This window comes from Zeus faber, assembly GCF_960531495.2.
Source record: "Zeus faber genome assembly, chromosome: 7".
Taxonomy (NCBI): domain Eukaryota; kingdom Metazoa; phylum Chordata; class Actinopteri; order Zeiformes; family Zeidae; genus Zeus; species Zeus faber.
The window spans coordinates 30,513,651-30,535,344 of record NC_137203.1 but is presented as its reverse complement, the minus strand read 5'-3'; the positions used below and the strand labels follow the sequence as shown (position 1 = coordinate 30,535,344).

General features: G+C 44.3%; 1 protein-coding gene across 1 annotated transcript in view; it reads left to right on the top strand.

Annotated features, from left to right (window-relative positions):
- The window catches only part of unc5db (unc-5 netrin receptor Db), a gene marked incomplete at its 3' end in the record, with an annotated part of 158,165 nt that overhangs the window by 59,560 nt on the left and 76,911 nt on the right, over positions 1–21,694 (top strand). Inside the window, exon 2 of the mRNA XM_080004321.1 lies at positions 12,555–12,770. Within this exon, the coding sequence (XP_079860447.1) occupies positions 12,555–12,770 (216 nt within the window). The remainder of the gene's footprint in view (positions 1–12,554; positions 12,771–21,694) is intronic.

Genomic DNA, 21,694 nt, shown 5'->3' with positions numbered 1-21,694 from the left:
ATGAACCTTGTGATAACTGGCTTCCACGAACATCATTTACCGGTTTTCCTCCCATTTTATTTTGTAGCGAGTAGCGAAGGTGTTCAGGGGAAATGTATTGGAGTAAAAGTACTTTTTGGGGACAAAATAATGTTGAGTAAAAGTAAAAGTCGACAGAAATATGATAACTCAAGTAAAGTACAGATACTCCAAAAAATACTTAAGGACAGTAAGAAAGTATTTTTACTTTGTTACTTTACACCACTGCAATGCTGTGATATTTGATGTTGTCAATATGGCCTAGCCCTAGATTTAACGTGATTGTAGTAGAAGAATGAGAGTTTCCATTCATCACTTTTCTTGGCATCACTAAAAACACCTCGGTCTTCCGATGTGGTTTATGTCGGCTTTTAAGTACATGCAATGTTTTGGCAGCTCACTTTTTGTCTGACACGTTCCAGCTGTTTCCTGGAGAATGCTTTTCACCCAGTTTTTATCTTGTCTTGTCATTTTGCTGCATCCGCGCTGACTAAGCAAATGCTCTGGAGCGGCCAGAGACAGCATCAGGGAACGGGGAACTCACGGGCCGCTACTCTGACAGTGTGTGGGTCTTCTTTTGTCTTTGTGTTGTCAACCCGACTTTGAAAGAGCATGTGTGGGGGGTGATTGGGGTGGTGGTGGTGGTGGGGGGGTAGGGTGGTGTCAGAGGCTCAGGGCTGAGCCCGTGTAGAGTTTTGAGGTCAGGCAAGGTCAGACGGAAACACACGCGAGTACGCACACACGGATGCAGACGGCATCCACTCATAATTATCATTAATCACCGGCCCTTTTGTAAAAGCTGTCGGCTGTCAATTATCAATGATTACACCCTATTAGCTGCCGGGAAAGTGGCAAGGGTCACGGCCGGGCCGTTTCATTATTTTTTTTCTTTATTTCTTTATGACAATGGATGTAATTCTGTGGAAATTGCCATGGTAATGGCGACGTCATGCGTTCCCACTCGCAGTTATGGTAATGACTCTTTAGCGAGCAATTGTCCACCTGCAATAATCTCTCTGAAAGGCCAGTGTTTTTTTTTCCATATCACCTTTTAGGGTGTGGGTTTAATAGCCCGCCATTCTTCCGCGTGCACATCTCTGAAGTGACGCGGGCCTTGGCCGATCGCTTCATTAAAGGTCTCCTTTAGTGCCAGGCTTTTGACAGGTGATTTCTTTACATGACGTGAAAATGATGGCACTGGATTCCAGCAGGGAGGGGGAATGCGTTACAGTCACACACAGAAGAGAAACATAGCATTTTCTTGGCTAGATATATTGAACGAGATGGAGCCGTTTTCTCAGTTTAAGCAGAAAGCGGGGGGTGGAGGGTGTGTGATGTGAGGGTGATAGAAGCGAGGCAGAGGAGGCAGGGTGGGCGGGGGTGGTGAAAACTTATTTGCATTGCGAAATTGATTTCTCGTGACTGACCCGTCCGCAATGTCAGTCATTCTGTCTTTTCAGTTTTAATTAAATCCCCGAATGAGTTATGTTCGAATTTCTGATTTGAAGCCGAAATCAATAGCTGCAAAGTGTCCAAAGATTGGGGCCCCCGTTCATGAAATCAATTCCAACAACGCTTCCAGGCCCGCACCCCCGCAGAGGGAGTCTACCACACAATAGGTCTCAGAGGAGATAATATCTCTCCAGTTGTAAGCATACCCCAACGCCATCCCTGAGGGGAGCGGGGTGTGGGAGGGGCTAGAAGCCAATCAGCTTTGGTGCTTATCTCCTTGCCTGCTAATGATATGATCTAATTTTGCAAAATTAGAACAAAATACAGGTCATAATGGATGGGGATTATGATGATGATGATAGAGACTGGTGATTTACCCCCGCTTTGATCTAGTCCAGATATATAGACCTCTGTATTACATAGGAATTTTGCCCCCATTGACCGTTAGCATTAGTGCAGCACATACCATAATACAAAAGCGAATTAACTTAATGATGAGCCAACAACCGATTGCATCTTGGAGCAATTCAAATGCGCCGTGGCCTGTAGAGATAGATATGATGAAAATATATGGTTTTCCACAACTCCAGCAGCCCACATGATCTGCACAATGAAGGCCCAGGTGTCTGCTTCCTCTCATTACTGCTCACCTTAGGCGAGGCTTGTGTTGCATTTTTAATGCAATTGCAAAGTGTGTGTGTGTGTGTGTGGGGGGGGGGGGGCGGGGGGGGGGGGGGTGCTGACCTGTAACAGAGCTTATTTCATATCTTGCATTTCTTCACGGACTGAAGTCAGCTGTCAGAGATGATAAACTCCAATTTGGCGAGGGGGTCAAGTGAAATATTAATAAGGGCGTCAGAGCACACCAACGCAATCAATTACCCAAATGATATATTCATAAATCAATGGCAAGGAGCTGAAGCCCTGAAAGTCGAAATGCTTCCATCCGGCGAGATTGGCATAATCTGTCGGAACCCCCATTAAAATAACCTGTTTGGTTCTAACTCTGCCAGTTCACTTGTAGTTTATTGCAAAAAAAATGTATAGAATTACCCTGATTTGCATTCACATACACTCTGGAGTGTGTTGCCTGGAACATAAATGCTGACGTTTTGCTGTTGTTGCCCCTCTTGGTTTGCCGATCCGTGAAGTGATATACAACTCACATATAATATGTGGCAGATTTGTGATAATTAGAGCAAAGCAGAAAAAATACATATTTTTCATTTCTTTATTTCGCTGTAATTATTGTTATGCAACTCGTGCCACAGTCGCACCTGCTAACGGCATCCAACAAAACCAATCCATTATGGGCAGAATCAATGGAGGGAGGTCCACTGGCAATTCTGCGAGTACCACTGCCATGCATGCGGGCTGTTAAAGGGGACCTATTATGCTCCTTTTCAACAAGTTAATATAGGTCTCGGAGGGCCCCAAAACATGTAATTTATTGTAATTTCTTGCTAAAAATACCACTCGGAGTATGCATTCTAGCTGTTCTAACATGCCTCTATAATGCTCCTGTTCTTGTTCAGACTTCAGTGTGTGTGTCGCTTTAAATGAAAATGCTGCTGTTCCCCACGCCCACTCCAGAACTGTTTGCCCCAATTCTTCAAGCTTGTGGGGGACACTGCACGGGGCATTTTTTGTTTCATTCAATTAGTAATCGTCTACGTATATCTACAATAAAAACAAACTGTTTTTTATTGGTTTAATGAGTTTGCAGCCTTTCAACGACAACTCGACAGGTGTAACAGTTGTTTTGTTGTATATTTGTGGCTTTTGAGTCCTAAAATCACCGAGAAGAAGCTTCCTGTCACAAACCAACCTTTGGGAGAACACGCTCTTTGGAACGCATGGGCACGGGCGATATTGACACAATCAAATATCACACTATAAGTGCTGTCAAAATTAACGCGTTCATTTCGTCATCCATTTGAAATATTTAACGCATTAAAAAAAAGAATCCAATTAATGCAGCTGCGTTTTATTCACCCCTGGGCCACACCAGAAGCGTCTTCGTCAGTGACACATCATTTGACGATCCGGCGATTCCTTACGTGTCCGACTTCATTCCGTCTACGACACGTTCACATAGGCAGCATTCTCCAGACTTCTTATTCTCAAGACTTTCACAACTTCAAGTTGTGAAATTTATCAATTTATTTCAATGGGTAAGTGAATCTTTGTTTCATTTTCAACCTTTTGCTTTTCATTTAATTAATTCCATCTCATTTAGTGTTTATTGTTTATATTTCACACGCAGCTTCTGGCTTGAGTACAGTGCGTTTTATCGCTGGAATGAGTAATAATCTATAAAGACATTGCAGCAGTTAACAGGAGGAAGGTGGTGCCAGTTCTTTTGTGTGGGTCCGAGGGAGAAGCCAGGGACGGCAGCGGTTGCGGGTTCATCTAATCAACAAGAGGAGGATGCAGGAGATTTACACAATCGATATATGTGTATTTATCGAGCTGTTTCTGTAATAAAATGTTTTCTGATGATTAACTTCTATTTATATTTATTTTTTTAGCAGTTATTATTATTGATAATAATCAATAAAAATATTTAATAATCGATCCACAAATTTTGTGGATCGATTATTAAATCAAGGCCATGCCCCCACAATGGCCATGCCCCCACCGTTCTCAGTCTCGTTCCTGCAGTCTGTCAGTATTCACTACACTTGCGTTCACAATGGTCATGCCCCCTTATCGTGAAATAACACGGGTCCTCGCTTATCGACCAATTTGCTTAACGACCTGGTCTTAGGAATAGAATTCGGTCATTAAGTGAGGAGTACCTGTAATCTAGTTTTCTTTCACAAACGTGTCCTCCGATAGTAATAGATTGATTCACCTCAGACGTTCTCTCTCCTTTCATTCCATGTCATTTCACAGGGATTCAAAAGCTGTTTTCTTCACTTGCATGTCGGCAAACCAACCCATTTGAACACCGACGCAGTTCATAGCTGTTGATGCAGTCTGTTACATGTGATTTTGACCCATCTCGGATATGTAAACCCGGGTTGGCTCCAGTTACGAGGACGCTCCATAGGGTGGATCTTTGTAGTAATATGTAAATCAGTATTCCTGGCAACAAAACGTGTTTCGCCGCTAGAAGTTTAATAGAAGGCTAATTGATTCAGCGCATTTCTGAGGATTAGGACGGCAGACACCGTATATTTTATATATGAGAAAGTGATGTTATCATGATGAGCTCGTGGCTGGCTGATACAACCATCCCTCTCCATTTTGACTGCTCATAATCCTAACAAGCACTTTCTCTGTGAATGGTATTGCTGATATGGACAAAAAAAAGAAAGAACGGGCAAGTACGCAATAAAGGCAGGTAGAAATGGCCGAGAACATCCTATATCGATCGAGGATTCATTTCCATGGCCGCAGAGGCTTCTCTATTGAGGTTGTATTCATACATTATTTTATTTATTTAGAACATTGTCCTGTCTGCCACGCCAATCGCTACGAACGTCGCGATGTTGATGACAGCCTGTGCGCTCACCTGCTGCTGCGGTGCATATCCACAGAGAAAAATTGACAGAGAGCTGGCACGGCGTAGAAAACACCCGAGTTCACTTTTTCAGGAAAATCCGTCCCCACGCCGCATTCATGCCATCACCCGTGACGATAAAACCAAAGTGTCGCCTCACTCCACGAGGCTGGGGAACTTGAGTGTTGACGAGTTAAACGCCCGCAGGTCAGGTCAGGTCTTGATAGGGAAAACTCGTGTCCCTTTTTCCGTCGTACTGTACATACGGTAGGTTCCAAACAACCCGTAATGACCTCATCAGTTCTTTCAGCGCAACTCAAAAGGGAGTAAGGGCAATCTGGATGAGAGCAGTTTTTGAAGTAACTGTAACGCGGGGATGTTCCCTACCCCATTCGACATTTCCTCCATTCTCTCCAGCTCTCTCATTCTCTTTTTCTCTCTCTTTTGCCCTTTCCGCAGGGGGAGGAGCGGCCTGTCAATAGCTGACAGAGGCTTGCCTCAGTCAGTGGGGCCGCTAAGGCTGCCTGGGCCCCTGGAGTAACAGGAGGCATCTAACGGATACAACGTAGAACTGACACGGCTCCAGATCTATGCTCTGTAATCACTGGGGGGGCGTGCACACCTCTCGAGCTTTTCCTGACAGTGGACACATGTGCACGCCATGTAATTGCTTTTGCTTGCGTTCACGCTTTTTGAAATTGATTACGGGGCCGATCCGAGGGGCTTCAGCTCTGACGGAGATGGGGGGTCGGGGGTCGAGGGGGGGCGTAAAGTGTGCCACATGTATGGCAGGGTGGGGGAAGGCTGCATTCATGCAGGTGTGTGTGTGCGCTAAAAGTATTTAGTACACCAAATTATAGTGTTTAGTATGTCCAGTGCTTTAAGCGGAAAAAATAAGTGCCTACTCCCCTTATTCATATGTGGGTGGGGGACGGGGGTGGGGACGCTATAGCCCCGTTTTCAAATCTGCTTAGCCCTGGTTTAGCCACCTGAGAATTTTACAATAATTTTATTTTTTATAATAAAGAAATATACAGTATAATGTACAATGTATATTGTATATTGTACAATATTTATATAATATACAGTAAAGGTAAGGGTCCGTTTGCATTCTGATCACTCTTCATCCTGGCTACTGGAGTTCTTGCAGGTGTGTGTGTGTGTGTGTGTGTGTGTGTGTGTGCGTGCGTGCGTGCGTGCGTGTGTGTGTGTGTGTGTGTGTGTGTGTGTGTGTGTGTGTGTGTGTGTGTGTGTGTGCGGAACAGCTAATGCTGCGTTTCATTTACAGTAAATCGGAACTCGGGTTTCCAGGGTGGCAAGTTTGTTGTACGTACTAAGTATGTTGTTTGTTTCAATGTTCATTTGTCTCACCCGTGGTGATTCTCCCCCTCTTGGAGAAGTAATGATGGTCAGTTGTTTATATATATATAGTTGCGAATAGTTTCAGTGCTGATCGCTCGCACCTGAGTTTACGCACACCGTGAACAATGTCCCCTTTGTATATATTTTTAGTTTTGAAGTACTCTGTAGTTTTTATTTAATGTTGACATGGGGACTACCCCGTCAAATTATAGTTTTCAGAGTTCCCGTAGCATCACTTCCCTGCTGCCTCTCAACCAAACTTTCAGTTCCTAATCCACCTGAACCAGAGAGCGCGGGCAACAGCCTTTACCAATGATGGAACAGAACTGTTGCAATAAATAAACCAGGTGTTTTGACCAAAAAGCTGCAAAACAGAAAAATAGCAAACACGGTTGCCCATGTCCATTTATGGTCAGTGACACCATGATTACCCAGAGCTGGAGCTCGCAGCTAGTGCGTTCGAATAATAAAAATATATATATTGAATATGATTTATTTTACAGTCGGTCCAGTTGATATGTTTACTTGAGAGGGTAGAACAGAGTACTGTGGTAGCTAGTGCGAAGTGCCGGAACAAAGTAAAATGTAGAAATGCCAGTATTGCTTACCGGTGCCCACTTCTGAAATATATCTGAAACGATTGAATGCTCAAATATTATGCATAGTAGTCGGCAAGGAGTCGAAACAAGTTAAGTTTTATTCATATAGACCTTGATCACCGCACAGTCTCAAAGGGCTTCTCAAAGCCACATTTCACATAGAAATCAACAGGAGTGTAGGAGTAAAGAAACACTGCACAGTGCTGGAAAGCGTCTTCCACAGTGCATTGTGAGGGCAAGGCGCTGGCGGAAATCTCTATGCGGCATACATGTCATGCCGTTCTATTTGCTCGCATACTGAAGTACGCTAGTAGTAGTAGCGTAGTGTATAGTACGCCATTGTGTGTGCGTATGCTGGTGTGCATATTTGGTGGAGCATCTGTCTCTATGTCAATTTTTTCAGCTTTGCCTCCCTCTCCGTTGCGAGGTTCACTCAGAGGTCCCTTGGTCCGACCGTGTGCAGAGCCCAGCGCAGGCCTTTTCTTGACACTTCTCTCTTCAGCTACTCTTCCTTCCCTCAGTGCCAGGGATTAGGGCTGACATCCGCACCCCACACCTCCAACCGATGAATTGGCAAACTCCTACTGAAAAGCCTGCAAGGGAGGGGCGGCGATGCGGGGCTGGACTGCCCAGCGCCGCATCGCCGCTGTTGTAAAAAAAAAATGGTCCTCCCCAGTGATCTTGCAACGGTGTGAGAAGAATAATGTGCATCCCACTCCTTTTTTTTTTTTTTCCAAAAGGACCCTGGTACGACTCTGGGAAGAGAAGCCCCAGCAAAATAGTAATGTCAAACTCAGTCATGGAGCCTGGGGAGACAGAGAGAGAGAGGGCTGTAGGGGGTGGGGGTGTAGTGTCAGTTTGATCGCTCCTGGTAACCCCACCCCCCCCTCGTGTTTTTTTTTGGATGGCGGGGGCGAGGTGAAGGGGTTTATCTTTTTTGTATTTGTAAAGCTAAATCCTTTTGACCTGTAGAGATGCCCCAATTGCTTTTTTTTATATATATATATATTGTTTGAGAATATTAGATATGTATTTTAATAACATATAATTCTTCGACTCAACTCCAACAGAAAAATCTTCATGGATTTTGAAAGAACTGAATTTTCTTGCAAAATAAATAGAGATAAATAAATTAATAAAAACTGTGGCCTGGATAATTGTGAACTAAGGTGGGATTTTTATTTTGTGTTCAAAGAAATCAACTCTCAATTCTATTGCATTGTAAGCTTAACTGCCACATGCCAACATTGGGCTCACTGCCATTAGTTAGCATAGTGCTTCTCCACGTTAGCGCTGTAGAAAGATACACTGTGTTTATATGTTACTTTTATTTAAATTGTAAATTTTATTTTTTTCATCTCCATCTTACATCTTGTCCCTTTCTCAACTTGCACTGTTCTTTGCTGCCGTATTCCCTGAATTTACTCATGGGGATTAATGAGGTGTAGCTTACGGAGCTCATACTGTCAGCCAACTCGACTGCGCCACATGCTTCCACGCCCTTATGAAGCCTATTGAAGCAGCCAATCCCCCCTGCCCTACCCGCTTTGCTTGCTGTGTTGCTGCACTCCCTCCACCTTCCCTGCACCCACCTGTTGGGCTCTACACTTCTGTCAATGGGGGGATTCGAGCTCATCACTCCAGTATTTTTGGCTCATTTAGCATGCCTATGTTTTCTGTACAGCTCGCCAGAAGTGATGGAGCCCAGACACCAAACGCAAACGATGCTAATTAAATAAAGATCACTTTAAAGAGTGTCAGAAATAGTCTTATATCTTATCTTATCTTATATTACTGCTTCAATTCAAGAGACTAGAATTAGAATTAGAATTAGACTGGAATTTGCCGAGTTTGCTGAATCCGTGAGATATTTGGTGCATGTCACATGGTGAAACTTAAAAAAAAATCGAATCTATCGATATAGAATCAAATCATGAGCTTTCCCATTAATATCGGTCACGACCCTTTTGTACTGAAAATGAATCGTGAAATGGAATCCTGAAATGTTTTTTTTGTTGCTATCAATGAGCCAGCCTCGTGAAAAACTGACCACGGCTACAGTGTAGTGTCCTTTTTGATCCATCAGCGGCGCGTCCGTACGTTTTCAGCCTCTTTTTACGATGGCGGTGCATTATTCTGGCTTCGGCCTCTCGCTCTGCCTGCGTGTCTTCCAGGAGGTTGTTTTGATTCAAATCTGTTGCTGTTCAACAAGCTCCCCTGGCGGCTCGGCGGCTTCGTCAACCGAGCCCCGGGCAGACGCCTGTCTCCACCGCCGCTCCGTGCATGTTACGCACGTATGCAGATGATTGCTAATCCCGTTGAGGTGGTGGCGGGGGGGTTGGGGGTTTATCAGCCGCAGGGTGGGCCGTGCCCCCCTCCCCACACACTTCATGTTAAGTTGTTAAGTCAGGTGGAAACATGCGAGGAGCACTTTTCGAAACAAGGCGGTGTTAAAATTAACTGGCGTAATGAGGAAATAACTTATTGCCAGCGTCATCTCCTTCATTAAGGCCCATATTTATGAGCATCCATCACGAGGAGAGTGGGCCCAGAGTGTGGCGGTGGTGGCGGCTTTACGGAGCGTGGATTGTCACCTTGTTCCAATTATCTGCTACCTTTTCGGCTGAGCTGAATATTTAAGGACCAAGTGGAAAGGACGCGGCGCTTCATTAGCTGCGGTGCGGCGGTTCAAATGCATTGGCCCGCTTTAAAAGGAAAGGCTGTGGGGAGCATCAAAACCTGTTTTGTGGTTTACCTAATTTGTCATCCACCTAAACACTTGAGTATCGTCAATGATGATGGTGGTGGTGGTGGTGGTAGGCGGGAGGTTGGTTCGTATGCCCCAACCCTTTAAATGATGTTAATGTAATTAAATGTTTCCATGTCGTCGACATTTTCCATTTTTATTTTTATTTAGTATTATTAGTTATTTTTATTACTAGGTCTCTGTGTGGATTCATGAACATTGTGTTGGAATAACCTCAATTACTCAGAAATGTAGGACTTCTCCAACTTCTTAACACACTGTGAAGCATTGCTGTGGCTTCTCGTGGTAATTATGCTCAATCCAAAGCCTTCTTAACAACATTAACGCCACACACACACACACACACACACACACACACACACACACACACACTACCACACTACGACTTCTACTGTGATGCCGTGAAACCGCGATTCATGTGTGCGTATTGACCTGTAGGGGGCGTACCGAACATACCTTGTACCGTTGCATCCCTAATGTGCACACATGAACAGTAGTGATGTGTAAATGGAAAGACAAGCTATTTGATGTGTGGGTAGTGTGAGAAATTGTTGGTGTCTGTTATCCACTCTACATTGTAAAATTAGTTTTGAGGTTTCATTTTAATTTCAGGGCTCACATACACACACACACACACACACACAGGCACTAGTTGGTAAATTGATTTGAAAAACCTTTTTTTAGAAGGATTGGTGAAGACAAGGCAAGGGTTGAATCGGGCTTTTATATTTTCTTTATAAATATGAAAAAAAAAAAATTCTTGCCATGTTGCCCACAACACGACCACCGGTAAAACTTCCTCTGCACCAGATATGAAAAGGAAGCCATTATGTGATGCAGAAAATGTATAATTCATACAGCAAAGAAGTGAGACGAGGGAGAATTCTCTCTCTGCAGAGGAAACAGCTTGAGGTATCCCATGTAATATCGCCGCTCTGGGGTGATTTATATATATATATATATATATATATGTACAAATGAAGAATGCCTTCCCTTTTTTTCTGAGAGCAAAGCTTGGATTCAAATTACAGGGTTGTCCTTAATTCAAAGACAAAATCATAAAGAATCATCTTTGCTAACGTCTTCTTAATGGCGTGGCGCCTGGTGCATTTGAAATGCAAATGCCTCCCTCAATGCAAAAGGCTTTTATCACCACTAAATAAGAGGGCGAGCAAAGGCGAGCGTGGAGGACGTAATTTAAAAACAAAGACCCGTCTGGGGTCCATGTCTGTGTGCGTGTCAGCCCTGCTCTCCCGTACATGGGGCCGGTTTCCCATCGCGTGCGCATCACCACGCCCGCTCCTCCCGTCCACCACCCCATTGCGGGCACAGGGAATGATTTGAGATCCTTAAGTGACGATGGAGTAATCCCTCAAGTGTCCCTCTTGTGCTCGCGCACTCACCTGGGTGAGGATGAAAGCTTTATTCACCCGCTTAATTGTTTGCCAATTCCATGCCATGGCGCGCCAAGGCGTTGATGATCTTTGTGACCGGTACAGCTATACAATTTGCACAATCCTAGCTGACGCTACACTGCCTTTCTTTTTTTTGGGTGGTTGAGCAAAAACGCATCGAAAGTACAGATTCTTTTTCTTCTCATTTTAGCATGAGCAGCACCGGTGGTGGTAATCAAACTCAAGCCGGATGTTAAGTGTCTCAACTCCGGCCATTATACCATAAGTGATAATGACTCCAAAAACCTGGCCTACTGCTGTAATGAAATGTTCCAATGTGCGCGGCCGCTGTCACCAATTTCATTTCGTTTTTTTTTTTCCTTTAAAGTGTCATTACTTTATCAACCCGCCCGTTTGTTCCGTGGGCTCGCCACTCCTCACCACACACCCATTCATTTACCCATTTAACTAGGACAACCTTGATTGAGAGAGGTGGCGAGGAGGAGCCGATTCGATTTCCGGGAACAGAATTGGATTTGATGGTGGGACATAATAGCTTTCACTGGCTGTTACAGCGCCGAATGGCTTAGCGGGAGCTACCTTGATGGGACTGAAGTCTAATTCTCAGAAGGACCCTGGGGAGGGAAAAAAAGAAAACGTCCTGTTCCTTCTCGCATCCCCGCTCCCTCACATCATGATTCAGGCTCTCTCTGTTACCAACAAGCCGAGAGCAAAGAAAAGCAAAGAACAGACTGTGAATCCTTCACCGGCATCCCATCGACTGAGACGTCCGCCTCTTAGATCGGTGTTGCCAAAACTGTGCTCAGATGAGCCAACTCAGAAAGGGAGGGAAAAAAAACAAAACAATGCTAGTGAAATCAAGCAGGTGCTGGCTAAACCGAGTGGGGTGGGGGGTCGGGGGGTCGCCCGGGGGTCACCTGGTGTGAATTGCGGTGCTCTCGACTACTTGTCGCCGACACAAAGCCAGGTGTTTGTGCGCCTGCGAGAAATGCCCGTCTTGCAGCGGAGATAAGATGCATTCATTCTTCGCGGCCAGAAATCCCAGTAATCAGTCCCATCCTAATTCCTCTCCGGTGGGTCTCACTTCGATTTCATTCATCCGCAAATTGCTGCGTGGAGAACAGTTTGGAGGAGAACATGGGATAAATTGCAGGAAGGGATTCTTTGTGCAATCCGCTGCATCTGGCCATGTGTTTGCACTTGATGAATGGAGAGTTTGAAGAACATTGTCTGCCGTGCAATAACTTCCACATTTGCAAGCGAATGCTGTTTGGAATAAGTGCTCTTTAAAGTGCTTTCCACAACACAGCCCCATGTAATGCAATTGGGGGCAAAAGATGGGGCATTTGTTCAACATTTTTTCCTGTGTGGGGCTAAAGTGTTGGCCAATGAAATAATCCACTTTTATTTTTGTTTTTTTGCTTCATTTTCAGGAGCTACAGGGAATTCCCAGCCCGATTCTTCGCCGTCAGTGCCGGGCACCCTGCCACACTTCATCCAGGAGCCAGAGGATGCCTATATCGTCAAGAGCAACCCCATCAAGCTTCGCTGCCGGGCGGCCCCAGCGCTGCAGATCTTCTTCAAGTGCAATGGAGAATGGGTGCATCAGAATGAACACTCGTCCCAGGAGTACAAGGATCTCAACACCGGTAAGACGGAGCTTCAGGGGTATCAGGGGTGATATTGGGATTGGGGAGGTGTCAGGTATCAGGGATGATATTTATTTACTAACTTACTTATTTTCTAATTCCATGAGTATGTAGGAAATAAATCATGTTTTTGCAGTAATTTGCTTTTTGCACTAGGACATACAGCGAATGAAATACAGAAACAGGTAAGACAAGGCAAATCAAACACAGATAGCTGGATTACCAAATTTCACAAAATAAAAAGTGTGTAACAACAAAGCAGGCTTACTTGGTTTGCATGCAGAAGTTCGGTCAAAGTGTACAGGGAATTACTTACCGATTGGAATTTCACTGCCTCCATGCATATTTTGCTTTGTAAGAAATGTTCCATTGCTTGTTAACTCAATCTCAGCAAAGCTTATCATTTACGTTTAATAATTTGAGGATTAGATCGAAAATGAAAATTTTTGTTGAGGTTAAAATCTGTTCATTTTTGGATGCGTCACAAATTTGCTTGAATGTAATCCCCAGTAATCTGGGGAATTCTCAATTTGTATCCTAAATAATTATAGTACTTTTCTCTGTAAATGTAAAAGATTACAGTTACCATTTTGTTCTTATGTAATCACACGGTTACATGCATCCTGCTAGTTCCCAGCCGTGCAAGTCATTTAGTGAAATATAAATAATTCCGCTTCATTAAAAGCCTATTGCAAAAACAAAAAGATATTTCGACAAGTTAGGTGTACCGACTGTTCTTCAAGGGAACTATGCAGTCGTCAACAAGACGTCACCTGTAACTGTAATTTTTCATAATCATCAACTTCCGCTAGAGTCTTTGACATTTTTCACCGAATTCATTTACTTATCCCAGTAAGAGAAATTGTGTTTGCTCTGGAAATGTGGAAAATAAGGTTGTAAATTGATGGAAACTTTTATTTAATGGCGCATGGCTTGCACGGTGACAGGCTGTCTGCAGAAATCTGCCACAAAACACAAAAAGGATGATTTGAGTTTGCTTGTAAATGCCATCAAAAATGTTTTATTGTTGTCATCGAGCGGCAGAGGTGTTTCATCACTCCAACACCTTCAGGTTTTCATCTTTTGTTTTATTTTTACCGCAACCGATATTTTCAACTTCCTTAATTAGCAGTATCAGCGAGCAAGAGGTTGTTGGCCGAGCGCAAATCTAAGATCACTCAAACTACAGCAAAGAAAACGTATAGGGGTTTGTTGCTTTTCTTCGACAATGGGATTCAGAGTTCACAGGATCAGTTGAGTTGTTCCATTAATTATGCAGTCAATTGAATTTCAAATTCTTTTTTTGTTTTGTTTTTTTGTATTTCCTCGACTTTCTGCCAAGAGTTTTGCCCCAGTTGACAAGCTCCAAGCATTAACCCATGCAAAGAAAAGATCATCTTCAAAAAATTTAATAATGCCTCAACCCTTTGGAAATGTGCAAGCTCGAGTAATGTGCCTGTGTAGATGTCTCACGGAGGGTATGATTTTAAGTGTGAGGAGGAGAAATTAAGCTCCATCGGTTTCTGTCAGGTGGAAGTGTGTTGATTAGAGCACCGGGCTAAGGCTTCCTGAAGGGATTTCCGGCAAACCACAAAGTCGCTGTGTGGCACCACGGCTGAAATGCTCTGTGATTAGCGGCTGTGAAAAAAAAAAAAAAAAAAGCGGTCTTGCTTGTATTCATGAAGGTCCCTCTGCAGGAAAGAGTTGTTTAATTGCTTCTGGAAGTTCATTATGGTGTGATTGCTGTGCTGTGAAATTGTTGTGAGCTTGATAATGCCAAAATGAAAGTCGCAACTTCAATTGTTTGCTCGCTGTTGTGAGAGGCGGGGGGAGGGGGGAGTGAGGGAGGGAGGGGGTTGCTCTGAGGGAAAGTTCACTTGTCGCATTAGCCTCGTCGCTCAGCGCGCCACCTCGCCGTCCGCAGCCCAGCAGGGGGACGGAGCTAATTAATGGATTGCGCCGACAAGGAGAGGGAAAAACTATCCTAAGTACTCAGTAAGTCTTTCAATCTTGCCACGGAGATATGATCATATTACGCCAGTTAAAGTGATGGCGGGGTTCGAGACAAACACACTCTATTACCTTATTATCCTGAACTTAGCGAAAAGAAAGAAAGAGAGTAAGAAGGAAATAAGTAAGTAAGTAAGTAATAAGATTCTGATTGAAGTTACAAGGAGGACTGAGTCTGAACACGTTTGTTCTCACTGAGCGGTACAACGTGTGGGCAGATGCAACGTGACGGCCGGACGGCTGCGAGGAGCAAAGCCCACTGCATTCGGATGCCATGCAGGGAAGCAGCTCTACGTATTATTGAACAGCGCCCTTAGTTACCACTGTGTCTTTTTGCTAAATGTCCAATGGCGCCGAAAGCAACTCTGTTTCAATGCAAGATTCAGTGCAGTCTTCTCTGTTTCAGTCAGATCAGTTAATGAAGGATGTCAGCAGTGAAAATCAGTGAACGGACACATTTGCCGTCCTGCCTGCTGCCTACTAAATCGGCTCCCCAAAACCGCCTTCTTATCCAAGCTCTTCGCTGTCCCGAAGGTTGCTGTTCAGGGCCAGTTTGTTTCAAAAGAAGGTTTTCCTAAGCTGCCCTTTTCCCGCTTTCCACCAGAACAAACTAAATGGAACACTAGCAGCTGCGATTGGCATGGCGCTACTTCCTGCAGCGCCAGGGATTAGGGGTCGATAAGGTGTATGGCTGGCGGGTAAAGGTGGTGGTGGAGGGGTTTATCCTAAAGGACAATAAGCAATTAGAGCCCAGACAACGTCCCGTCTGTGTAGCCACTGACCACGACGGCCCGCCTATTATCAGCAGTAAACTCATAACCACAGATAAGAGGAGGCCTTAACGGGAGGCGGCCCTGGTAATAGACAGCAAAATTGCCTATTGGATTAGGCAGGCTAATCACAGCCGCAGATCAGTGAAGAACTGGAATGTTATTGATTAGGACATGGGCCCTCAATGCCACCAAGAGCACATGATAGCATCTCTTATTTACCAAGTAGCCTGATGAATCGCTGGGGTCCAGATAAAGCTGACAATGCCCTTGAGTTCTATCAGCAGCCGAGGCAGAGGCAAGGGCTGTATCTTGCACTGCCTACTGTTAGAACAACAAAGTAGAACAAGAGTTAATTGACTGGAGAGGGGGTTGTCAGTGGTGGGGGTTGGGTTAGTATTAATTGCGATAGCCAGTTAGTTCATGGTTGTCGCTCTGTTAAGGCACCCAGAGGGTTTGGGGATTTTTTTAAGGCAGGTATCATCAACCGACCCAATCTCAAAATGTGACGCTTATGGTGGGAAAAATTAGTTGATTATTTCTACATTGATATAATGCAGATTACCAAGGGAATCGATGATCGATCCGTGATGATCTCACAGACATCCCTTTATTGGATCCCTATGATAAATCTACTCCTCCTTTACCGTACCTCCCTCTACTCTCTACTCTCACTCTTCTCTAAATTACCTCCACTCCCATCTACTATAACGCTCAACCTATACCTATACGCTACTTCTGCTCTTCTTCCATTCCACATCTACTCTACCTCCCTCTTCTCTACCTCTACCTCCCTCTACTCTACCTCTACCCTACTCTACTCTGTTGCAAATTGATGAGGGAATCTGTGAATTTTGTCAATATGTTGCCAAAATATATGAAACTATTATGCTGGAAAATAGAAAAGGAAACAGAAAAGTGCTTTTCAGACAAAAGCTGTTCTGGCTCATTCTACACCTTGCAAATTAAGCAGAAATCAGAAATTCAGCAGGGCTATGCACTGATTTCTGCTCACAGGGCTGAACTTAGAGTCTTCTCCCACTTGCAAGCGGGTGATATATTTCTTCCCAGGTCAGTGTTACACGCCTAGAACAGCTAAGCAATATTAACAAAGCTTAAAAAAAGCTCTGCGGGAGTGCTAATGGAAACAGTATTGACCGCTGATGTACGTGGAGGACAAAGAGAATAATCTTATTGATCTATGGAGCAATCTCTGGGGACACATTTACATGTACAACAATGCTTTGATCCCAGCATGATTAAGAAGAATTATGAAGGCGCAGGCTCACGTCAAAGGCTCAATATTGATACCTTCTTGGATCGAGGTCATTTATGTGGCTGGGCGCGTAGTGATTAAAGACACGTGTCAGAAAGGGTTTGGTTTTCATCTTTGAATTTCTTTGAAGATGCAACAAATGGCAAACAGCAAAGAATAAATACACAAATAAACAAATAAACAAGCAAAAATACTCCTCAGCACCTCCTGTTCTCAGCACTAGAGCAACCAGAGTGACTATTAGACGTATGCGATGGAAATGCATTTTGGCACATGGGATTGAATTGGCTGTAACATGCAGGCGCGCAGGCATATGGCAGTGTGTTCAGTCAATAATTACAAATGTACAAGAACCGAATAAAAACTGGGATATTAACAGGCTGATGTGCATATAAATAGCACTCAAAACTAAGGGCATTAATTAGATTAATGTACACACACAAGTATATCTGCTTTGCTATCCATGTGATTGCGTGCTGAGCATAAACTGATGTGATTTGTGAGCCTTGGGGTGCTCCGCCCTCACCACGTTTTGGAGAGAAGCTGGTTCGGGGGGGAGTGTGGAGCCGCCTCCAGGGTGTGGTGGGTGCAAACTGAGCAACCCCCCCCCCCCCCCCCCCATATGTCTGGAACCAGGAGCCGTTTCTCATTTTCCCGCCTCTCTTGGCAAATTTCTAATCGTGATTGCTGCTCACAGCCTGGGAATGTGAGAGGAAATCAGTGTACACCTGGCTCCATCAGCGGGGGGGTGGGGTGGGTGCAAAGGTGGGAGGGAGTCTTTATCCTTGTTTGTTCCTGAAAAGGAAGAAAAGTATTTGGGCTTGGACGATCGCTTCTTTTATGTGTTTTAAATTGAGACAGTTAAGCCACCCCGCCCCTAACACCCTCCACCACCACCTTGGAGGAATATAGCTGTTAGTGGCTTCAGTTTCATGCAATCCCGTCCTGTATAGACCTGTGTTATTCAATAGATACCCTGGGAACTTGGGAGGGTCATTGACCTTTCTTTCCACCATTTCCAATGTGTGAATGTTACCATGAGCAAGAGACATCTCAACTCTCCTGCCTTCTTAACTCACACGCTAAAGTCAGGCATGCTCTTACATGGCCGTTTCCTGATAGAAAATGTCAATGATAATGATAATGTGATAACCCAGTTTGTTACATGGACAGCTGTGAATACAGTTATTCATAATTATGGCAGGGAGACAAACAACCAGAACCCCCCCCACCAGATAAGACGTAAAGTATGAAATAGTACAAAAAGAAGAGTTCAAAAATTAACCACAGACAACACACAGCAACAATTAACTTGCACTACAGTGTATAGCACTATATGCGCTCTATAAGAACTCAAATTGATCCAGAACTATCTTCCAGCGATATCATATCGACATGCACAATTTTGGAGTCCAAATCAACAACGATTAGAAGATGGGACTAGAGCTTTCACAATCATTACATAATGGTCTGATCATAATTTTTGGAGCATAGCGTGAGCATGATGTAAAATCGATCCATCCAAATATAAGGGGAATTCAATGTTCATGTTCAAGTTCAAGTTCAAGAGATTATTTGTCACATACATACACATACGGTCGTACATATATGCAGTGAAATGTCATGACGCGGTGATTACGCACAAGCTCTATAAGCTTGAAAAATACTCAAATGTGCGTAATCGACACGCGGTGCTCGCGCAGGTGGCCGCAGAGGGCGGCACCACAATCGCGATTCTGGGTTCTATAATGTTAAGTCAATGGTAGAAATCTTGCAACAAATAAAAGGTGTATTTGGTGCGTTTCATGGTTTGGGTTCAGGCTTATTAACCACCTGTATCTACCCAAAGTTTTATGTTCCAATGTTCAATGTCAATATAATGGCTCTTCTTCAAAAGGTGGATGTATGTTTGTATGTTATTACACTATTATAGATGTATACTACGATAGTGATGAGAAATTAACAAAATAGACAATGAAATTGTTAATTGTATTTATTTGTATGAAAATTAATCGTCGATTAAAATTGTATAATCGTGACAGCCCTAGATTGGGACCAGGAATTTCTCAAAGGAGGTTGAGGTGGGGATTGGAGGGGGTGTTTTCTGGAGAGTAGACCAGGTCTGACAGAGTCTGACAACCAGCCTAAGTCTGCACTGGCCTCATACCTACACGGATGCTCGGGTTGTCTGAAGTTTGTAGGTTTGATATCGGGGTTGCCAGATTGGACATGACAAACTAGCGGTGACATCTTACCACCTACGCAGCACCTCACCTTGCCCCCTTGGCCACGCGGCATAGATCTCCGGTACTACGCCACCCAGGCCGCCACGTAATGGCCTCTAAACCCGGGATTGATGTTATCTTTGCCCCAGGGTTGCTTTGTGAGCCAGTTAATGGGGTTGTTAACCGAATGTGGCCCAGACAATACACCCTCTCTCTCACACACACACACACACACACACACACACACACACACACACACACACACACACACACACACACACACACATATATATATATACAACCTTACTACCATCACCACTATATACTCCTGAGGGGGTTTCTAACATTTTTCTCCTTTTTTTTTTTTTACCTCAGAGAGATGATTTTATTCAGGCTTACCGCATGTTTGCCAGCAGGGTTGTGAGCTAGGTTGTAAAAGGGTTGCACTTTTATGACCGGGAATGGAGTCCTTTGTTGTTCCTGATGACTCAGCGACATTCAGCTTTCAGGCCCGAGTTGCCAGACTAATATCGATGCCCGCATTGTTGGTTTTATATCCAATTTTTACCATTGGGAAACCGCCGTGTCTGATACATAGAGCACAGTGAAGATGAATGAAGCCCACAAAAAATGCTTAGTCCCTCTATCCATTTCAGCGGGATGAGGATGGAGTTTGAGCCCGGGAGGTTCAGTGTTCAATGATTCCTCACAGTTCATCTCGCCGGTGATTCGTCGCAGCGAGGCAACCGCAACCGCCGTTTGGGAAAAAAAACCTAATACTGGAGTAATTTGTAATTTGGCCAAATTTCCCTCTACAGCTCAAAGCTATGTAGTCCCAGTGCGCAGAGCTGATGTGCTCATTATGATTACACAGAAGGGAAAGCTGCAACGGTGCCAAAACCAGGACAGATGTAGAACCCAAAAAACTAAAATTATACCCCACACACACACACACACACACACACACACACACACACACACACACACACAGATGCTTTCACAACCACTCCTAAAAAAGCAGCATTGCCTTATCCAATTACTGCCAAATTAATTGTTTATAACAACGGCGTTCAATACAAAGAGGAATGCAGAGGTTAACGCTGACTTTTCTGACTGAGTGGAACTCTGGAGTGGTGCAATCTATCTGTCGGATGTTAAACTCACCACCCAACTTGTCGCGGAATGAAATGGATCACATTTGTGGCTTCAGTACATTGTTAACGAGAAAACAAAACCCCTAATTGCCCCCCCAATAACATTGTATGATTTATAAGCTATTTGTGGTGGGGTTTTTTTATCTTGTTTTGTCAGTTCTGATTGCATTTTCACAGGGGGGGGAATTGGCCATAGTTTTGGTGTTGGCCCATCTCTTGTTGAGAAGCGGGCATGGCGCCTAATGGAGCTTGGGAGATAAAAGTTCCCCCATTTTGTTTGGGAAGGAATAAAAAACAGCATGCTATCACATATCCTTCTGTAAAAAATATATAGCTGAAATAGACTCTAATAGGTTCTCGCACAGGCTTGTGTATCTGTGTCAGTGTGTGGATATTTGTGTGTGTGTGTGTGTGTGTCTGTGTGTGTGTGTGTGTGTGTGTGTGTGTGTGTGTCTGTGTGTCTGTGTGTCTGTGTGTCTGTGTGTGTGTGTGTGTGTGTGTGTGTGTGTGTGTGTGTGTGTGTGTGTGTGTGTGTGTGTCTGTGTGTGTGTGTGTGTGTGTGTGTGTGTGTGTGTCTGTGTGTCTGTGTGTCTGTGTGTGTGTGTGTGTGTGTGTGTGTGCGACTGTGACCGTCGATGCATGTCCAGGCTTCTGGCACACATGGTCCTTTTCTCCTTTTTACCAACGGTAGGTACAATATGGCCATGGATGGAGCGAAATGACACCTGAATTGATTTTGAACAAAGCCATCACTGTCTTAAGTGGGGGGGTCGAGACGAGTGGGGGTATCTGGGAGCGATGGTGTTTCATTTGAGCTCATCTTTTGCCGTGGGTCCTTGGCCCCCGTCGTCTAGCCTGGGCGTACATAATGAGAGCCTGACGGAAGATGACGCTAATGTCCTAATGCTGTTGGGGACTGAGATCTAAGTGCAGTGTCCTCGATTGTACTCCGAGGCGTTACAGTTCTGTAGACTCTTGTGTTGGTGGCAAACCAGCATGCATGTGAGCCGGCGAGCTAGAGAGATGCATCACAGCAACCATAACATCGGACGACGCTGCCTTCATTCTGATACGGGCCTCCCAGAAGTAGGCTTCAGGGGCATCAATCAATAATATATACAGGGGAAGAGGAAGGCGGTGTCGGCTTCTGCGATTGATTTTTTTGAGTTGAGTTTGCCTAGATTTCTGTTGGAAAAAATACCTCTTTTTTCATAAAGAACAAAATTACACCAACGCACCAAGGTAGAAGAGGGAAGGAAGAGAAAGAGAGGGTGAAATGTTGGCCCCAATGGGCTTGCCATGCACATTCATAGCTAGTTAACCTATTATGTAAATATTGCCTAACTTACCATATGCGATAGGACCACACATTTCCACAGCAAATGTAAGGATTATGAAAATGTTATCCCGGAATTTCTCTCTACTTCTTTGTAGGTTGTGTGACGGGGTGTTGCTTACGAAAATCATTTGGCTTCACAGATCAATACTG